Below are 18,974 nucleotides of genomic sequence, written 5' to 3'. Positions count from 1 at the left end.
AGTCCACTTTGGGAAAAGAACAGAAAACAAAAAATGCTGGAGATCGCAGCAGATAGGCAGCATCCGTTCAGATTCCAGCATATGCAGTAATTTGCTCCCACTTTGAAAAACCTCGGAAGATGAATTGTTGATAACAAAGAATGGAAACAACAATTGTACACTTATACATTTAGATTATAAATGTACTGAAAACAGTTTAACATTGGAATCCATTTTGCAGTTCAGCATCTTAGTTTTTTTTCCCCCAGTTATGACCAATTAGATCCAAAATAGGCATTGTGCTGTTTCAAGATATGGCAAAAATACTGCATCTTACACATTTGCTGAGATCAGATCTATCAATGCTTATTTCTCTGAATGATGCAAGGAGTTAAAATAAAGTCATGTCCCAATAAGTAGTCAAAGGGCTACAATTAGCATAAAACTGACAAGCTATAAGCAACATATTTCACACTGTCTCTCGTTTTATAAAATTGGAACAAAGACCCTTGGATTTATTGGCCTTCAATCCCATCGATTTCCCCAACACCATTTCCCTACCTCTAAAACTCCTCCTCACTCGGACCCCAACATTCCTCTTCCATCCAATTCCATCTTGTCAAACCTTTCCTTCTGTCTTGTTGCAGGAAATGTTATCGACAATAAGGCAGAGAGTGGCAAGGGATGGTGTTAGTGTAGGTGGTTAGAACGTTGAAGAATTAAAAGGCTCAAAACATTAATTCTGCTTTCTTCCATGATGTGGAGGTGCCGGTGTTGGACTGGAGTGGATGACGTTAGAAGTCAATAAGACCAGGTCAGCAGACACCTACTATTCAGCCCGTTGATGCTCCACTTTCCACAATCTTTTGATCTCTCTGCCTATAAATTTTGCGCCTGTGTGCTTCTCTCTCACTTCATTTGACGAAGGGGCAATGCTCTGAAAGCTTGTGATTTCAAATAAACCTGTTGGGCTATAACCTGGTGTCGTCTGACTTCTGTCCCTGCTTTCTTCCCACAGACCTAGTCAGTATCTCCAGCAATTTCTGTTTTTGTTACATTTCTCAATGTAACCTACATGTACCAGTGGCCATGGCACTTCTGTGTTACTTGCTCAAAAGATCCATGCCAATCAGAAAGAAGAGGCAATAACATCCCTATTAAAATAAGAATTTCTGATGGGTTCTAACAAGTGGTGTAAACACAGGACACAGTGCAGTAACAAACAATTCAGGACAACTAATTTGTGCTATTTATATTCTATGATTACCTCTGCATTCCATATAACAACTCGAATTTTCAGCATATCATATTCCCATTTACAATAATAAAATTAGGAGCAGCAGTAAACTATTCAGTCCCTTGAGCCAGCTTCACCATTCAAATGTGGCTGATCTGACTGTAACCTCAGATCCGCACTTCAGCGTAACCCAAATAACCTTTCACCCTTTTGCTCAACAAAGAGCTACCTACCTCTGTTTTAAAAATATTCAAGGACTCTTCCTGAAAAGGTTGTAGAAGCAGAGGGTTCTAAAGACCTATGGCCCACAGAGAAAACAATTTGCCTAATTTCTCTTTCAAATAGACAGTCACTGATTTTGTAAACAGTAACCCCTCATTCTAGATTTTCCTACAAGAGCACATCAACCTTTCTGTGTTTCAATCACATCACCCCTTGCTCTTCTAAAGTCCCGTGAATACAAATCTAGCCTATCCAACATTTACTTATAAGACAACCCATCCACTCCAGGTATTAGTCCAGCAAACCTCCTCTGAACTGCCTTCAATGCATTTAGATCCTTTCTTACATAGGTCATAGTTGCAGAGTTATACAGCACGGTAAAAGACTCTTTGGTCCAACTTGTCAACGCTGACCAAATATCCTAAACTGATCTAGTCCCATTTGCCAGCATGTGGCCCATATCCCTCTAAACCCTTCTTATTCAGATGCCTTTTAATGTTTAAATGCCTCCACCACACCCTCATTCCATCCAAGCACCACACTCTGCATGAAAATGTTGCCCTCAGATTCCTTTGAAATCTTTCTTTCCCCTCTCATCATATAACTATGCACTTTAGTTTTAGATTTCCCTACCCGAGGGGGAAAAAACCTTGGCTTAGGTAAACAACCATGCACAGTACTCCAGATGCAGTCTCACCAGTCCCCTGAATAAGTGAAGCATAATTTGCCTATTTTTGTATTCAATGTGCCTTGTGATGAATGATTACTATTGGTTTTCCTAATTACATACTGAACCTGCACACAACCTTTTGGCATTCATGAATGAGAATACCCTGATCCCTCTGCATTTCAGAGCTTTGCAATTTATTACCATTTAGATAATTTTTTTGTTCTGAAACAAGAACAGAAATCACTATTGAAACGCAGCAAATATAGCAGCATCTGTGAGAAGAAAGCAGAGTTAACACTGAGTCCAGAGATAGCAAGAACTGCCGATGCTGGAGTCAGAAATAACACAGTATAGAGCTGGAAGAACACAGCAGGCCAGGCAGCATCAGAGGAGCAGGGAAGTTGACATTTTGGGTTGGGACCCTTCTTCAGAAATAGGGAGGGGGCAGGGAACTGGGAAATAAATAGACAGAGGAGGGGTGGGGGTGGGGCTGGGGCTGGGGAAGGTAGGTGGGATGGTGATGGGTGAGTGCAGGTAGGGAGTGATGGGGATTGATCAGTGGGATGTGTGGGGCGGATAGGTTGTGTCAGGTCAAGGAGGCAGAGATGATAGGGAGGGTTGGACAGAGGATGAGGTCAGGGATGGGAGATTTTAAAACTGGTGAATTCTATGTTTAGGCCCAAGCACCACCTGTCCCTCTCTCTATTCATTTCCCAGCTCCCTTCCCCCTCCCCATTTCTGGGTTGGGACCCAAAGCATCAACTTAACATGGAGTCCAATGACTTTTCATCAATTCTGAGTTTCTGTTGAGTTTCGCCAGCAACTTTTGTTTTTGGTTCAGATCTGCAGGATCTACAGTTCTTTGTTTTAATTTTGATTTTTATTATTTTTGCCAAATTGGACAATTTCACATTTTTCCACATTATACACCATTTGTTACATCTTTGCCAACTCGCTTAACCTCACAATAGCTTCTTGTAACCTCGTGTCCTCGCTTTTAATTCTAATTTTTGTATTCTAAGATGGTGCCGAAGAGTGGTAACTCGATACACTTCTCACTGTACTCGGATACACGTGACAACAAAATCTAATCTGAATCTGACATAAAGGTAAAGTTGCCATAGTTCCAGAAGTTTCATTAGAGACAGAGATGTTTGTTGGTGAGTTTAACCTGAGGGTCACCATGCCTCATGCGAGGGATCCAGCTGAGAAGGCAGGACCTCAGTTGGTATGGGAATTGAGCCTCCTGTGGGCATTACTCTGCATTGCAAGCCAGCTGTTCAGTCAACTGAGCAAGGTGAACTACATTTCTATCTATCTTTGGTTTGTCAGCAAATTAGCAACCATACCTCTGTCCATTCATCAAAGTCATTTACAGAAATTGTAAACAGTTGATGTCCCAAATGTGGTATCTCATTCATTACATCTTGCTAACCCACAAAAGATGTGATTTCCTTTTCATAAAACCATGTTGACTCTGCCCGATTACCTTGAATATCTTATTACCTTGCCCTAATGTAACTTCTTGATGAATAGCTTTTAATATTTTCCCTCTTAACACATGTTAAGCCATCTGACCTGTAGTTTCTTGTTTTTTATCTCCCCCACTTTGTTGTTATATTCTATCCGATCTTTGACCTGTCACCTGTCTATGCTTTTTCTTTAAGCTTGATACATTATTATCTCCTCTTCCAACGTCTTTTTCAAAGATAAGCAAGTCCTTTGTGGTTATAAATTTTACATTGTAACTACTTTGTGTAAAGAATTTTTTTTCTTTTATTGGTTATTTCGATTTATTAACATCCATTTTTATTTATTGCTCCTAGTTTTGGACACTTCCATAGGTGAAAACATTCTTAACATGGTGACTCTGATCAATCCAATTCTAACTTTGAAGACCTTTTATTTGGTGTCCTCCAAAGTATTCTCTTTTCCAAAGACGACAGGCTGGGCAAATCAACTTTTCCTGATAGCTATATCACATTTCCAATGCTATCTTATTAAATATTCTTCAAACTTTCTCCATTGTTTCTATGCACTTTGGCTATGGAATGCCCAAACTGTGCTCAGTAATTTAAGTATGGTTTGATCAAGGTCCTACACGATCAAAACGGAACTTCGTTACTTTTGAACTTTATATTCCAAGAAGCAAATTCCAGGGCAGTACTAGCATTTTTACTTGCTTTCTGCTTGCAATACTGTTTTTAGTGTATCTTCACTGTATGCTGAGACCCTTTGCTTGTCCACTTATTAACTTCCTACTTTCTAAGTTTTGTTTTGTTTATGTTTTCTATCAAATTGCACTACCTCACATTTATCTATGCTAAAGATTACTTACCAATTTGCCTGTCTTTCAAGCTTTCTAATGCCCTTGCATTACATTTTTTCCTTCCTTTTCAATATTTTGTTTTGTCTTTAAAGTCTCTTTCTTTTTGTACAATTTTTCCTGAAATCATTTATTCATCTGCAGTACCTCAAAACTAATTTTCTTGTTTCTGGCTTTAAGCAGAATACATTTTTCTTGCGATCTACTGAATAACCATTTAAAGTTTTCTCATTGTATGACTGTCTCTATTATTTAATGTTTCTTCCAGCATATCCTTAGTCCATCCTCATTACCTTTCAATTTGCTATTTTGAAATCTATCAACATAGCGTACATGTTAACAAACAGAACAGAAACTAAGTGATAAATAGGCTTTGAGGAGTCAGGAATTGAGTGACATGTTCCACATGGGATTTGTATTCTATTTCCCTAATTCTGGCATCCTTTAAACTGTAGCTTTGTGGCAGATGAGCAAATCGTTAATGCAATTTCCACATAATCCTCTTTTTAACAGCCAGACTCCTATCTGCAGAGGTACATAATATCTGTTCAACAAGAAACTTCAGGTTTCCCCTCACTAGAATACAATAATGGCCCAATCCCATGCATTGCAAGTTTACCGCTTACTGAATACAACTGCTTCTTCATTCTACATGTCCAAACACATTTTCATTTTTTTGCCCATTAAGACTGAGTAATAATATGTCACTGAATGACATCAGGCTTTGAGATGACACACAATTTATTTGCAATTTCAAATACTTGCAGTTTCACAGGGAATTTTCTTTGAAAATGGTAACAAATTATCATCCTTCAATCGAAGGCAAGTTGAGCTTTTGTATTCTTTAACCCAATTTTTGTATGCTTTATCTACAGTTTCCAAATGACAGGTCAGCCAATTTAAGCCAGACACTATTGAGGAACGGCAATTTTATTTAATAGACACAAATCAATGCTTCAGCAACTAAGATACTTATAAACTAACTTAATTCTTTGTTCACTGGCAATATTTTCTGACTGTTCACCTGATCATATTCATTCTTGGAACTATCTGTTTCATAAATTGCTTCAAATACTTGCCTCCTCATCCTTAGATGATTTCTGTTATGGTGTTATTTGAAATCAAAGTAGAACCATATATTAACTATTACCCTTGGATCTCTGAGACTCATTTATTTTTGTCCATAATTCAAACATGCATATTCCTCTGATTGGGAAATCCAAGGGTGTGACCGTCTTCAAAACACATTTCACCAAAACCAAACTTATACAGGTGCTTGGGACTAGGCACCCTTCAACTTTGCAAGTCAATAATCATAGAGTCTTCCAGGATCTGTATCACCACAGAATTCCCAATATGTCCTGTGAAGGTATCAGGAATGGATCTGTTTACGCAGCAACAATTTGTTCAAAAAGAGTTGTAATCACAAAACCTGTAAAAACTAAAAGTTGGTGTGCAACCCTTGTGCATGGTGTAATACCTTCAATGCCAGTACAGACTCCAGAATTTCTAAAGTCATTTACAGAACTCTCAAACCCAATGATATACTCTTCTGTGGACTGACTGTATGTCTTATTTTATTCATCAAATAACGACAATGCTTTGTAAGTTTCATACAAGTCAATCTTCTAGTAAATTCTGTACAGAAATCATATTAGAATCTCCAACTCAGCTACCCAGGTCCATCACACTGAGTTTTAAAAATCCTTCATTTCTAATTTTACTCCTTCCTGAGCATAATAAAGTGAAAGCCATACCTTGCTTCATCTTGAGTAGAGAACTGGCACATGACCACATCTCCACTTCATTCTTTCAAATCCAAAAACACAGGTAGATAATCATTATTTGTCATCCTGCAGCATGACTCAGCCATTTAATTTTAAAAAGTTACTGGGAGCTTTGTTTCTTGCTAGAAACAGGAATTACTTACATCTTTCTTTTCCAGCACTTTTCCTTGTCCAGAAACCAACACCTCACTCAGGCAAGAATTCAGACCTTTTCTAGATACTTTTAATCTATTCAAGCATGCTATCACATATCCAGGATTGCTGGGAATTGAACCTGGGCCTCCAGGTCCAAAGGTAGGGACAGTACCACTGCATCATAAGACCATTGTCTAGAAGGTGGCTCTCTTTTCCTGGTATTTTAAAATTTTTCAAGGAGTTGCAGTTTTGCCAAGACAATTTCATTTTCTTCACTGCATAACCTAGAGTCAGTATTGGTGATCATAACTGCAAGCTTGGCTGCCCTCTCCAAAATTGTTTTTGTTGGTTTTGAAGAATATATTGTGAGCAATCTTGGTGTAGTAGGTTTTGTCGCACATCATGAGGACGTCCAACTTTTTGATGCTGTGCATTAGCAATTTCCCTACATGGCAGCATGTGTTTGGTCTGTTGTTGCTGCTGTATCTAATGGGCAGGAGAATCTGACCCTCAAACCACCTACGCACTCTGTTGTCAATCCCTCTGGGCTTTCGCCAGATACGTACAATCTTCACATACCGATCCAACTGGTGACAAATTAACTTCTTCCTTTATTTCTTCACAATGTTAGGTGATGTGGTCTTAGGGCAGCTACGATACCTGTTGGCTTCTTTCTGGGCACCAGAAGCGGAACAGCAGAACTTGATTCTTCTCTTTTTTTTTGCATGCAAAATAAAAAACCCATTACTTTCCTCTAATTACATTTCAATCAAATAACTATTTCACAGCAGTTAGGCTGTGTATCAGATGTAGATGTTTTTAATCAATATGATTAGATATATTATGACATACCTTTGGAGCAGGTGGAAACAGAACCCTGACCTTCTTGCCCTGATGTAGGGATTATATCACGCAAGAGCCAACAGAACTTTTTTTTAAAAATCAATCTGTTCAGAAACATTAAGACACATCTCTGGAGCAGGGGACATGAACCTGGGTCTCCTCGCTCAGAGGCAGGCACACTACCACTGCATCCCTACCATTCGTCTCTTAATTTTTAAAAATTTAAACCTATTTTTCTAATTAATCTGTTCAGAGATGTTATTACACGCCTCTGGAGCAGGTGGGACTTGAAACCGGGCCTCTCAGTTTAGTAATAGGGACACTACCACTGTGCAACATGAGGACCCCTCAGTAGACTAATGAGTATCAACTGCTCTTAATCAACTCTGGGGCCAGTTTGTATGAGCATTAAAGGGACATATATAATGTGGTGAACAGCAGAGACTTGCATAACTTGCTAAAGCTCATACAGTGAGACCCTCCATGCAACTGCCCAAAACTGGTATTTGGTTGATTTTTTTGATAAAATTCAGCCCAATAGCTCCTTAACATCACATTTGGTCAAATGCTGCCTTGATGTCAAGGGTAGGCAATTTCACCTCATCTCTGAAATTCAGCTCATTTGCCCATATTTTGATCAAGCTGTAACAAGATTTGTAGCAGAGTGGTGTTGGCAGAAATTACATTGTTGGTGAAGAAGTATCACTTGATAGCACAGCTGAATACAATTTCCATAAATCAGTAATCATAGAGTCATACATTCAGTCCAACCAGTCGATGCCGACCATAATTCCAAACTAAACTTGCCCCACCTGCCCCCATGCTTGGCCCACATCCCTCCAAACATTTCTTATTCAAGTACTTATCTAAGTGTCGTTTAAACATTGTAAATGCACCCACATCTACCACTTCCTATAGAAGTTCATTCCACACACAAACCACTCTCTGTGCAAAAGAAATGTCCCTCGTGTCTTTATTAAGTCTTTCTCTTCTCACCTTAAAAATATGCCTCCTAGTCTTAAAATCCCCCACCTAGGGGCAGACACCTGCCATTCTGCTTATCTATAGCAGTCATGACTTTATGAAACTCTAAGTTTATCTTGCAACCTATGCTCCAGTGAAAAAAAGTCTCAGCCTCTCCCTATAAATCAAACCACCCATTCCTGGCAACATCCTGGAAAATCTTGTCTGAACGCTCTCCAGCTTAATAATATCATTCCTGTAACAGGGCAACCAGAACTGGACACAATAGTCCAGCAGAGGCCTCACCAAAGTCCTGCAAAACCTCAACATGCTGTCCCAACTCCTACACTTAAAAGTCTGAACAATAAAGGCAAGCATGCTAAATGACTTCTTACCCATCCTATTTATATGTGAGGCAAACTTCAATGAATTATTCACCTGAATCCCTTAGTCTCTGTGTTCTACAACACTACCCAAGGCCCTAGTTTTAACTGTACAAGTCCTGCCATTGTTTGTTTTACCAAAATGCAATACCTCGCATTTATCCAAATTAAACTCCATCTGCCACTCTTCAGCTCATTGACCCAACTGATCAAGATCTCTTTGCAATCTTAGATAACGTTCTTCTCTATCCACTATGCCACCAATCTCGGTGTCATCCGCAAACTTATGAACCATGCCTTCTATATTCTCATCTAAACATTTATATAAATGAGAAACAAAAGTGGACCCAGCATCAATCCTTGTGAAACACGACTGGTCAATGACAGGAGACCAATAACATGGTAACTGACCAGTTCAAATTTATCCTGATTTTTGCGGACAGGACATAACTTTGAAATTTTCCACTTTACCAGGTAGGTGGCAGTGTTGTAGCTTACTGGAATAGTTTTGCTGGAGGTGCAGCTACTTCTGGAGCTGAAGACTGGATTCGATAGTGCCTTCTCGGGAGGTAACCATCGCGTGTCATCCATTTGACACAACTGACAGCAACTGGCTGTGAATGCTTCAGCCTTGTACTTGTGCAACCTCATACTTTCAATACTTGGCCGATATTCATAATTAGAGTGTCCCTGGAACCTACCTGAATCCAAATTATGATTACTTATTGAGCTATGATTTTCCAGGTTTTCCTTACCACTGATATTGAGGTGTTAAGCCTACTCTCAGTCTTGATTACTTTTAAAATTATGTTTTATGCCTCCCACTGCCTGTGAATCCTTCGCAAGTGCAGTTATTTTCAATAATTCAGTTGAATTAGCAGAAATCTAGATGGTACTTCTTTAAAAACTCAGGAATTTAATGATTGGATTAGACTCTCTTTATACTTTATAAAAGCAACTGTAAATTCAATTGTTTCTGGAAGTATAGTAACCAGCTCAATCAAATTCTCAACTGTTCTTTTGCAGTAAGATCAATGTTTTCTCTGTAATCATGCCTTTTAATTTTATTTTCTTGAATTCACTCGCTTAATGATGAACAAATGATTTGAAAAAGTCAATTTTCTTTAACTAAAATGTACATTTCCCCATATGTTTATGCTATCATTTTGCAGCACTAAATGTCTTCTTTAAATTTTGCATCTGAAATCTGGAACACATATGCATAAAATGCAGAACTATGACAGCTACTGCAATAGAGTATAATTCGCTATCGAACATCAATTTGCACTTGCACTTCAACATATCAAGAATAACCAACAGTGCTAATTTGGGGCCATATGTAGCACTTCTGCACAGGAAGGGCAAAAAACCTCTCCGGCCAGACAAACAGGACTATTCTAACATAACTGAATGCTGTCATAATACTACTGATGCAAAACAGGGATGAGACAAATATTGGGCTTGCCAGCAACATTTGCATCCTAAGAAAGAGCATAAAAAATCCCAAAGATCCCTAAGTTCACCTTCTCTGCTGTGATGCTCAGTGGTTGAACGGTTCATTAAAAAATTGCATTGGATTCTTTATGTTCACTTTAACAAACTGTTTGATCATTGATTTTAAAAAAAACCCAACAGTTTCAACAATAAAACAAGCCTTCAGTGCTACACGGAGAAATAAGCTTATGTTTTCAGCTTGAGTACTGGAGACGGGTTTGAACCTACAACCTTTTGAATTAAGAAGCTCAAGTGTTTCACCAGATCATACAGCACAGAAATGGGCTGTTAGGCTCAACAAGTCTTTATGTTCCTTGCCTTTACTTCATTTCATTTGGCCAATTTACCAATCATACCAATCTACATACATTTTTTTCTCTCATAGTATAGTTCATTTCCCATTAATATGATTCCCATCATATTTAACTTAAAAGTGCTTATGCAGTCAATTAAGTAATTTTGAAACATATTGACTGGTATAGTCCAGAAATTACCCGTATATACTGAAAAAATATTCTGTAACAAAATATAAAATTTAGATCATGCTATGGAACTAGACACAGCAAGAAAAAAAATTAAAAGCATTTTTGTTTTTAAAAAAGGAGGCCAAAGAATAAACTAGTTTTCAGCCTGCACAAAAACAGTTGTAGAACTCATTGTGCCATTTCTGTTTGAGGTCTCCTTTGGAAGTTCTATTATATGTTTCATGTTGCAAAACTGATTGTAGCTATTTACTTGTCCAATGATAACACTACATTGAACATCCTACTTAAATGTAACTTAATTCTGCACTAAAATTACTTCCAAACAAAATTTCCATCTACCCAAGATTCAATCCTCAAACTTTTATCAAGCAGGGAATTGGAGTAGTGCATAAAAGAACTACTAGAATGAAACCAGAACTGAGGGGTTATATTCATTGGGAACGACTGAACAGACAGAGACATTTCTCTAAAACAGAGGTTATTGAAGGGTTTAATCAGCTAAACATAGCGGGGAATAAACTTCTCCTTGCACGGGAGATCAGAACCACAAGCTGTAAATATGTGTAATCAAATAACAGTTGAAACACAGGATAAACATCTTTAAGAAAAATTTGTGTTATTACAGTGCCTTTCATAACTATTAATACATCTTAGAAGTGCTTTTTCAGTCAATGAAGTAATTTTGAAATGTATTGACTTTTGTACTCTTGAAATTATCCAGTGAATGGTGAGAACATGGAACTCACTAGCACATAGAATAGCTGAGACAAATAACATTGATGTACTAGAAAAAGTACATGAGGAAGAAAGGAGCAGAACAGTACAGGGTTCAAAAATCAAGACTGGAAGGAGGTTTATGTGGAGTATAAACACACTAATATGGACTTATTGGTCTGAATGATCGGTTGCTATGCTGCGAATAACTTGTAATGTTTGGGTTAATGAACGGATCAAGACCCATTACAAGTAATAATGGATTGGGGTGCTGTAACAGCAAATAGCACTGTTTAGTACCATTTGATGACTTTACAAGAAGAGATTTGGTCTTGTTGGCATCTTTCACAATGTTGAGAAAATGTAAACTCACTTTACAGAACAATATTATTAGAGATTAATATTAATAATAAACCTTAGTTAGGATTACTTTGGATTTATTATTTCAACAGATAAGCTACTGACAGTACAGCCTTATATGAGGAAGTTCTTGTAAAGTTAAGCAAGGCTAAACTCGCATTTTATTTCAAATGGAAGTTGTTACTTCCTGTAAAATCCACAGGAGTGAAAGGATACTTCTGAAATTTGCTCACATTCCACATTAAAGTTTGAAAGTAACTCCTGCATATTTCTGTTTTGGTACAAGCAAGTAAGTTCTTGAAGTTTAAAAAAAATTCTGTTATACTCCCAACATCACTATTAAGAAGATTAGGAGACACGTTGCTCACAATATCTCATGATGCGGAGGTGCCAGTGTTGGACTGGGGTGGACAAGGTCAGAAGTCAAATGACACCTGGTTATAATCCAACAGGTTTATTTGCAATCACAAGCTTTTGGAGCGCTGCTCCTTCATCGGGTGAAGTGAAGGAAAACACACAGGCACAGAATTTATAGGCAGAGAGATCAAAAGATTGCACAAATGGAGTGTCAACAGGCCAAACAACAAGTCTCTGCAGGTGATTAAAAGCATCAGACAGTATGAGTAAAGTGTCACCAGCTGAATAGCAAGTGAAGGGATGACCTATGATCTGATTAAATGAGGCAGAGAGATAATTACAAAAAATAAAAATAAAACAGTGCTGGAGACAAACCAAACGGCTGGAATAACAAGGTAGGTATAAGAGCCACATGCCGACTGTCTAACCAAAGTAACAAGTAATCCAAACTGTACAAACTAATTAAAGTAGAGTGGTAATAAATTACAAAGGCAATAGTGTCGAAACAGGACAGGATGGAAGATTTTACAAATACAGAACAGTATCTGTTGCAGTACTCTGTGACTTATTAAGCTTTACTGCCTTCCAGAGTGTTCCGTTTGTACCTGCTGTTGGTATTGCTACAGGAAATTTACCCGATAAAGAAGTCTGAACTTATAATTGGCTCAGTCTTCAGTGATACTACTTGTATGCAAGATGTGCTGTAAGTCTTAAACTCACTGTAAATGAAAACATGCAGTTATATCAAAAAGCAGACAAAATACTTGCAAAAGCAAAAACAAAACAAATAGTTACTCCATGTTACTTTTAAGTTTATAATTTTTTGTTGTATATATAAACAAAAGTTAGTGAAGATTTACAATTGCACAGTTCCTTAATTGTTCATAACAATTGTCTTAATGGTCTGCACTTAAGACTTAACATTCTAAAACAAAAGCAAGAAAAACATGCTCCACTTATGTATTGTTTTTAATTTAAAGAGGCTTTTCAATCAACCCACAACAAAACCAGTTGCTGGAAAAGCTCAGTAGGTCTGGCAACATCTGTGAAGTAAAAAATCAGAGTTAACGTTTCAGATCTGGTGACCCTTCCTCAGAACTTTTTCATTCAACCCTCTCAGCAGATTTATTAACCAAGTATTAAAGCCCCAAAAGCATTTGAGAGTTAAGGAAACACAATTCTATTGTGATTTCTAAAATTAAATTATATTTTAGTTCAACTCAGATTGACATTTTTCACCTTTGACTGTTTTAAAAAGTTGAAGCACACACAGATGATAAAATTGTTTTCATATATTAAAAGGGAAAAAGTAACAAACAAAACCAGAAAACTCAAGTGGATAGCTTGAAAATCATTGACTGAGACCACTTTTGTCACAGTAGGTATAAGATGAAAAGTAGCAAAGAACTGGGATTACCTGATTAAAATGTGGAAGTTGTTCTTCACCTTCTTTCTGATCTTCTAGTTGATCTTCCTCTTCACTATCTGGTGGCTCATCCTTCACCTGCATTGTATCCTGTTCAAGAACTTCATTTGTTGCTTCACTTCCTCCAGAGTTGATACTGCTGCTACTTGGAGGTGCCTGATCTTCCTGCATGTCTTGTTGCTCACACAGCTCTTCTTCAGTCTCCTCAGGGTGACTTGGAGGCTGCCGAGGTGATTCACTCGACTTGGAAAGCATCTACAGCAGGCATTCACACACAAACAAAGCTATTAACACACATTCATAAATTAGAGCACAGCCAAATATGAAGTTTATTCTCATTGGTGTAAAGTAGATTAAGAGTAAACTAAACAGAAAAAAATGTGAAAAATAACTCACTATTCAGTAAACTGTTACTGATTAGGATATACAGTAAGTTCATGATTAATCTTAAAAGTGGATTTAAGGATCATTGCATCTCATTCAAGAAGGGGTTACTGAAGCTGAGACAATCAAATATTCTTCAGTAAATTTGTAGCTTGGGTTGTGGATGCTGTGGTTGGTTCACTCGCCAAGCTGGTTCATAAGTTTGCAGACGTTTCATTACCCTGCTGGGTAACATCCTCAGTGCAGCCTCCGATGAAGCATTGTTGTATTTTCCCGCTTGCTATTTAAACTCTGGGGTCCGTTGGAATTGATTACCTCATTTCCGGTTTTTCTTTGCAGTGGTGCGTATATAGGGTCTAATTCTACATGTTTATTGATGACCTTCTTGGTGGAAAGCCAAGCCTCTAGGAATTCCCGTGCTTGTCTCTGTTTGGCTTGTCCTAGGATCCGGACATTGTCACAATCGAACTGGTGGTACTCCTTGTCCGTGTGTATGGAGACGAGCGAGTATTGGTTGTGTCTTTTTGTTGCTCGTTAGTTTGCATGTATTCCCATAGCCAGCTTTCTTCCTGTCTGTCGCAATCCTTGCATGGAATCTTGGATATTACGTTGGTTCTGTCCATAGTGGGTAAGGGGTCTTTGGTTCTTGTTAGTAGTTGGCATAGGGTTGATGCTGGTTTGTATGCCATTCTGATGCCTAGTGGCCATAGTAGTCTTGTGGTCAGTTATGCTCTTGATGTATGGTAATGTGGCAAGCATGTCGGGGTGCACTGTATCTTCCTGTTGTTGTTTGTGTGACAGGCATCGTCGGACCCAGCTGTTCGGGTATCCGTTGCTCCTAAATACTTGGTTGAGGTATTCTTCTTCATTTTGGCGTAGTTCTGGGTTGCAGCTGTGTGTTGTGGCTCGTTTGAATAGTGTTTTCACGCAACTCTGTTTGTGGGTGTTGGGGTGGTTGCTGTTCAAATTTAGGACTTGATCCGTGTGTGTGACCTTTCTGTATACTTTGGTCAGAAATTCCCCGTTGGATCACCCATCTCTGGACAAATAGCAGAAGCAGTGATGCAGATACTTGAAAGCATGGCCCTTCCACAGATCCAACACAAACTATGGATCTGATATGTGGACAACACTTTCATCTTCATCAAATGAACTAAATTAGAAGAAACACACCAATTTACAAACAACATTTTCACCGGCAAATTCACCAGAGAGGAAGAAAAGAACAAGCAGCTCCCGTTCCTGGATGTGATGGTAGAATGCAGGGCCAACGGGGAATTTCTGACCAAAGTATACAGAAAGGCCACACACAAGGATCAAGTCCAAAAGTTCAACAGTAGCCACCCCAACACCCACAAACGGAATTGCGCGAAAACACTATTCAAACGAGCCACAACACACAGCTGCAACCCAGAACTACGCCTAAATGAAGAAGAATACCTCAACCAAGTATTTAGGGGCAACGGATACCCAACAGCTGGGTCCAACGATGCCTGTCATACAAACAACAACAGGAAGATACAGTGCACCCCGGCACGTTTGCCACGTTACCATACATCAAGAACACATCTGAACTGACCACAGACTCCTATGGCCACTGGGCATCAGAGTGGCACACAAACCTACATCAACCTTAAGCCAACTGCTAACAAGAACCAAAGACTCCTTACCCATTATGGACGGAACCAACATAATATACAAGATTCCATGTAAGGACTGCGACAAACATTACATTGGACAGACAGGAAGAAAACTGGCTATGAGAATACATGAACACCAACTAACAACAAAAAGACATGACCAATACTCACTTGTCTCCATACACACAGACAAGGAAGTCCACCAGTTCGATTGGGACGACGTCAGGATCCTAGGACAAGCCAAACAGAGACAAGCATGGGAATTCCTAGAGGCTTGGCTTTCCACCAAGAAGGCCATCAATAAACATGTAGAATTAGACCCTATATATGCACCACTGCAAAGAAAAACTGGAAATGAGGTAATCAACTCCAACGGACCCCAGGGTTTAAATAGCAAGTGGGAAAATACAACAACGCTTTATCAGAGGCTGCACTGACGATGTTACCCAGCAGGGTAATGAAACATCTGCAAACTAAAGAAACCAGCTCAGCGAGTGAGACAATCAAAGTTTGTAGAAAAATGGATATCAGAAAAGCATGAAATTACATAAAGAGTAGGGCAAAGTGATGAAGAGGTAAATCAGAAAACTGAATTTCAGTTGATGGAAGACTGCCTTCTATGCCGAGGTTTCTCTAATTCTATGATATTCTGCATACCTTCATGTGTTCAAATTGTTCAAGTATTCAACTGTGGGCATTTATAACTAATTTTCCTTAGTCTTTTGACCAATTTCTCTTTAGGATTTAACAGCTTTCTCTTTTAATTTTTCCATTCAAGTCCATCCAAGTCATTGTAGAATTTATCTTCTGACATCTCTACTTAAAGCAAGTTTTCATTTTTGCAGTAATCATTTATCTCAAATCCCACTTAGAGTCATACAGTCAAAGTTGTACAGCACAGAAACAGATCCTTCAGTCCAACTTGTCCATGTCAACCAGATATCCTAAATTAAACTAATCTCATTTGCCAGCATTTGGCCCATATCCCGCTAAACCCTTCCTATTGATATACCCATCCAGATGCCTTTAAATGTTGACATTGTACCAGTCTCCACCACTTCCTCTGGCAGCTTGTTCCATACATGCACCACCCTCTGCGTGAAAAAGGTGACTCTTAGATCCTCTTAAATCTTTCTCCTCTTACCTTAAACCCATGCCCTCTACTTTCAGACTCCCCCATCCTGAAGACACAACCTTGGCTTTTCATCCTAAGAGTGCCCCTCGTGATTTTATAAACCTCTATAAGGACACCCCTCAGCCTCTGACGTTCCAGGGAAAATAGCCCTAGCCTATTCAGACCGTCCCTATAGCACAAATCCTCCAACCGTAGCAACATCCTTGTAAATGTTTTCTGAACCCTTTGTTTTCATAAGGTCTTCCTGTGTACTTTTTAAAATTAAAATATTTCTAAAGTATCCATCAAAATATCCAACTATACATATTATACATCAGTTTGGCTCGAAGTACTCATCTCTCAGAAGATTATAATTCGAAACTCCAGGACCTGAATGCCTAATAGTGTCTGTGCATTTTTAATCTAATACCCAACGTATGTTGTACTGTTAGAGTTACCACCTTTTAGATAACACATTAAACTAAGGTTTGACTGCTCAGATGTACATAAAATATTCCAACACAATTTTTCAAAGCATAAGGATTACCTCCACGCCTAATATCAATACCCGAAGCTGACTGTGTATTCACCAACCTGGTTACTTCGTATGAAACATAAGAAATAAGAAGAGTCAGCCATTCAGCCCTTTAAGTTTGCTTTGTCATTGAATGAGATCATGATTGGTCTCCACTTCAACACCAATCTCCTGTACTATTTCCTCACCCTTGATACTTTTGATATGCAGAAATGTGTTAAATTTATATCTTAAATATCCTCAACAACTAAGACTCAGCAGCGTTATAGTGCAGAGAATTCCAAAATTCACCACTCCAAATGAAATAATTCCACCTTATCTCAGTCCTAAATGGCCTGCCTGCTATTTTGAGACTGTGTCTCCTGATTTCAGTTCCCCACTCCTAAGCTAAGGTATCCACCCTACTCATGCATGTTTTAATTCTTCTCAACTTGAGAATATAGCACACTTAAACGTTCCTCAAAAGACAATCCCTCCATCCAAAGAATTAGTTTGGTGAACTTTCATTGCACTTCTTTTATGGCAAGCAAATCTTTCATTAGGCAAGACCCCCAAAATTGCACACCATACACTAATTGTGAAACTTCATGATATGGAAATTGTCTGTCATATTTGCCCACAGCACAAGTACACTCCAAAAGTAATTAACTAGTTTTTGAGCTGTTCAGGGATAGCTTTTGCCTTCAACTACAGAGGAACAGGATTATGCAAGGGAGTGGAATTAAATGGATAGCTCATTCACAGAGAGGGCACAGGCACGATAGACAAAATTTCTTCTGACCTATAGCACTGATAATTGTGAAGACATGAAAGAAACTATATGAATGTAAGCTGTTGCATACTACTAGATGGTTCTTACTAGAATATATGTACATATAAACCTTGTTATCCCATTCTTCAATTTTGCCTTGTATCATAGGAACATTATGATAAAGCATCCAAATCTTTGCCTAAAAAAAGCGAGATTGAAAAGTAAACGTTTTAATCGTACATTGTAGATTCTGAAGGTGTTTGAGTTGCAAGTGGTCACTTTTCAGTTTTCTTTGTTCGCTTACCTTAAGCTGGATTTGTTGTTGGTACTGTTTCTGTTTCTCTAAGAACTGTTGGTGTTGTTGCTGCATCACTAGTTGCTGCAAAGCCTGTGGACTCTGGGGCAGAGGAGCTGATTGGGTACGACTTAGCGGGCGGTGCCGAGGCAACTTGTTTACCGTTCGAAGATTGGTGGAAACTCTCTCTCCTTTCACCAAAGGTGATTGTGCATGGACAGGCACTGAGTAGTAAATGTTACAAGAATATTACTGTTGATCTTTGCCTACGTTTTCACATTTGAATATTGTCCATGAACAATTCTGTAATATTCTAGGTACTGATAGATAAATTTATGAGAAGTGTACAGCTTCACTTTTAACTTCAGAAATAAAATCAATCATTGCAAAATGTTCAAATGAGTGAAGCATGACCAAAAAACACGAATAATAAATCATGCTCCTTTACAATTTTGTAAAATATGAGAAGTAGTATCTGTACATTGTTTCCCTATTTCCAGAGCTTGTAACAACATAGGCAAAAGTCCAAACAAATTAACAGCTCTTATACTACTTGAAAGAACAATATTTCTTTTAATAAAACCAAATTAATTAGCAGAAGAAGAAAAACCTTAACTATTTTTTTTCTCACAACTCTAAACATATAGCTATAACCATTCATTAAATCTTTTCACAGTTAGAATGTTTTAAAACCCTATAGAATCATTTAGCTAAGTGGATGCACTCAACAATTTTGGACTTAAACGCTCAACCTTTGCACGTGATCTTTTAAGAAGCAAATTGCCCTGTAGGTATGAGTTCACTAACAAGATGTAATGTTTCTACTATTACATAGGACTTCATTCGCAGCAGTGTTGTAGCCATAAAGGTTTTG

At 38.3% G+C, this 18,974-nt stretch overlaps 1 protein-coding gene across 10 annotated transcripts in view; it reads right to left on the bottom strand.

Annotated features, from left to right (window-relative positions):
• Window positions 1-18,974, bottom strand: part of hdac5 (histone deacetylase 5) — a 323,514-nt gene that overhangs the window by 76,428 nt on the left and 228,112 nt on the right. For all 10 annotated transcript variants that reach the window (XM_048614512.1, XM_048614511.1, XM_048614514.1 and 7 more), the window contains 2 exons: window positions 18,110-18,324; window positions 13,373-13,636 (listed from right to left, as the gene is read on the bottom strand). In XM_048614512.1, coding sequence (XP_048470469.1) covers window positions 13,373-13,636; window positions 18,110-18,324 — 479 coding nt within the window. The remainder of the gene's footprint in view (window positions 1-13,372; window positions 13,637-18,109; window positions 18,325-18,974) is intronic.

The sequence above is a fragment of the Rhincodon typus genome, chromosome 30 (genome assembly GCF_021869965.1).
Source record: "Rhincodon typus isolate 14 chromosome 30, sRhiTyp1.1, whole genome shotgun sequence".
In the NCBI taxonomy this organism is placed as follows: domain Eukaryota; kingdom Metazoa; phylum Chordata; class Chondrichthyes; order Orectolobiformes; family Rhincodontidae; genus Rhincodon; species Rhincodon typus.
This window is presented reverse-complemented; position numbering and strand designations above follow the sequence as displayed.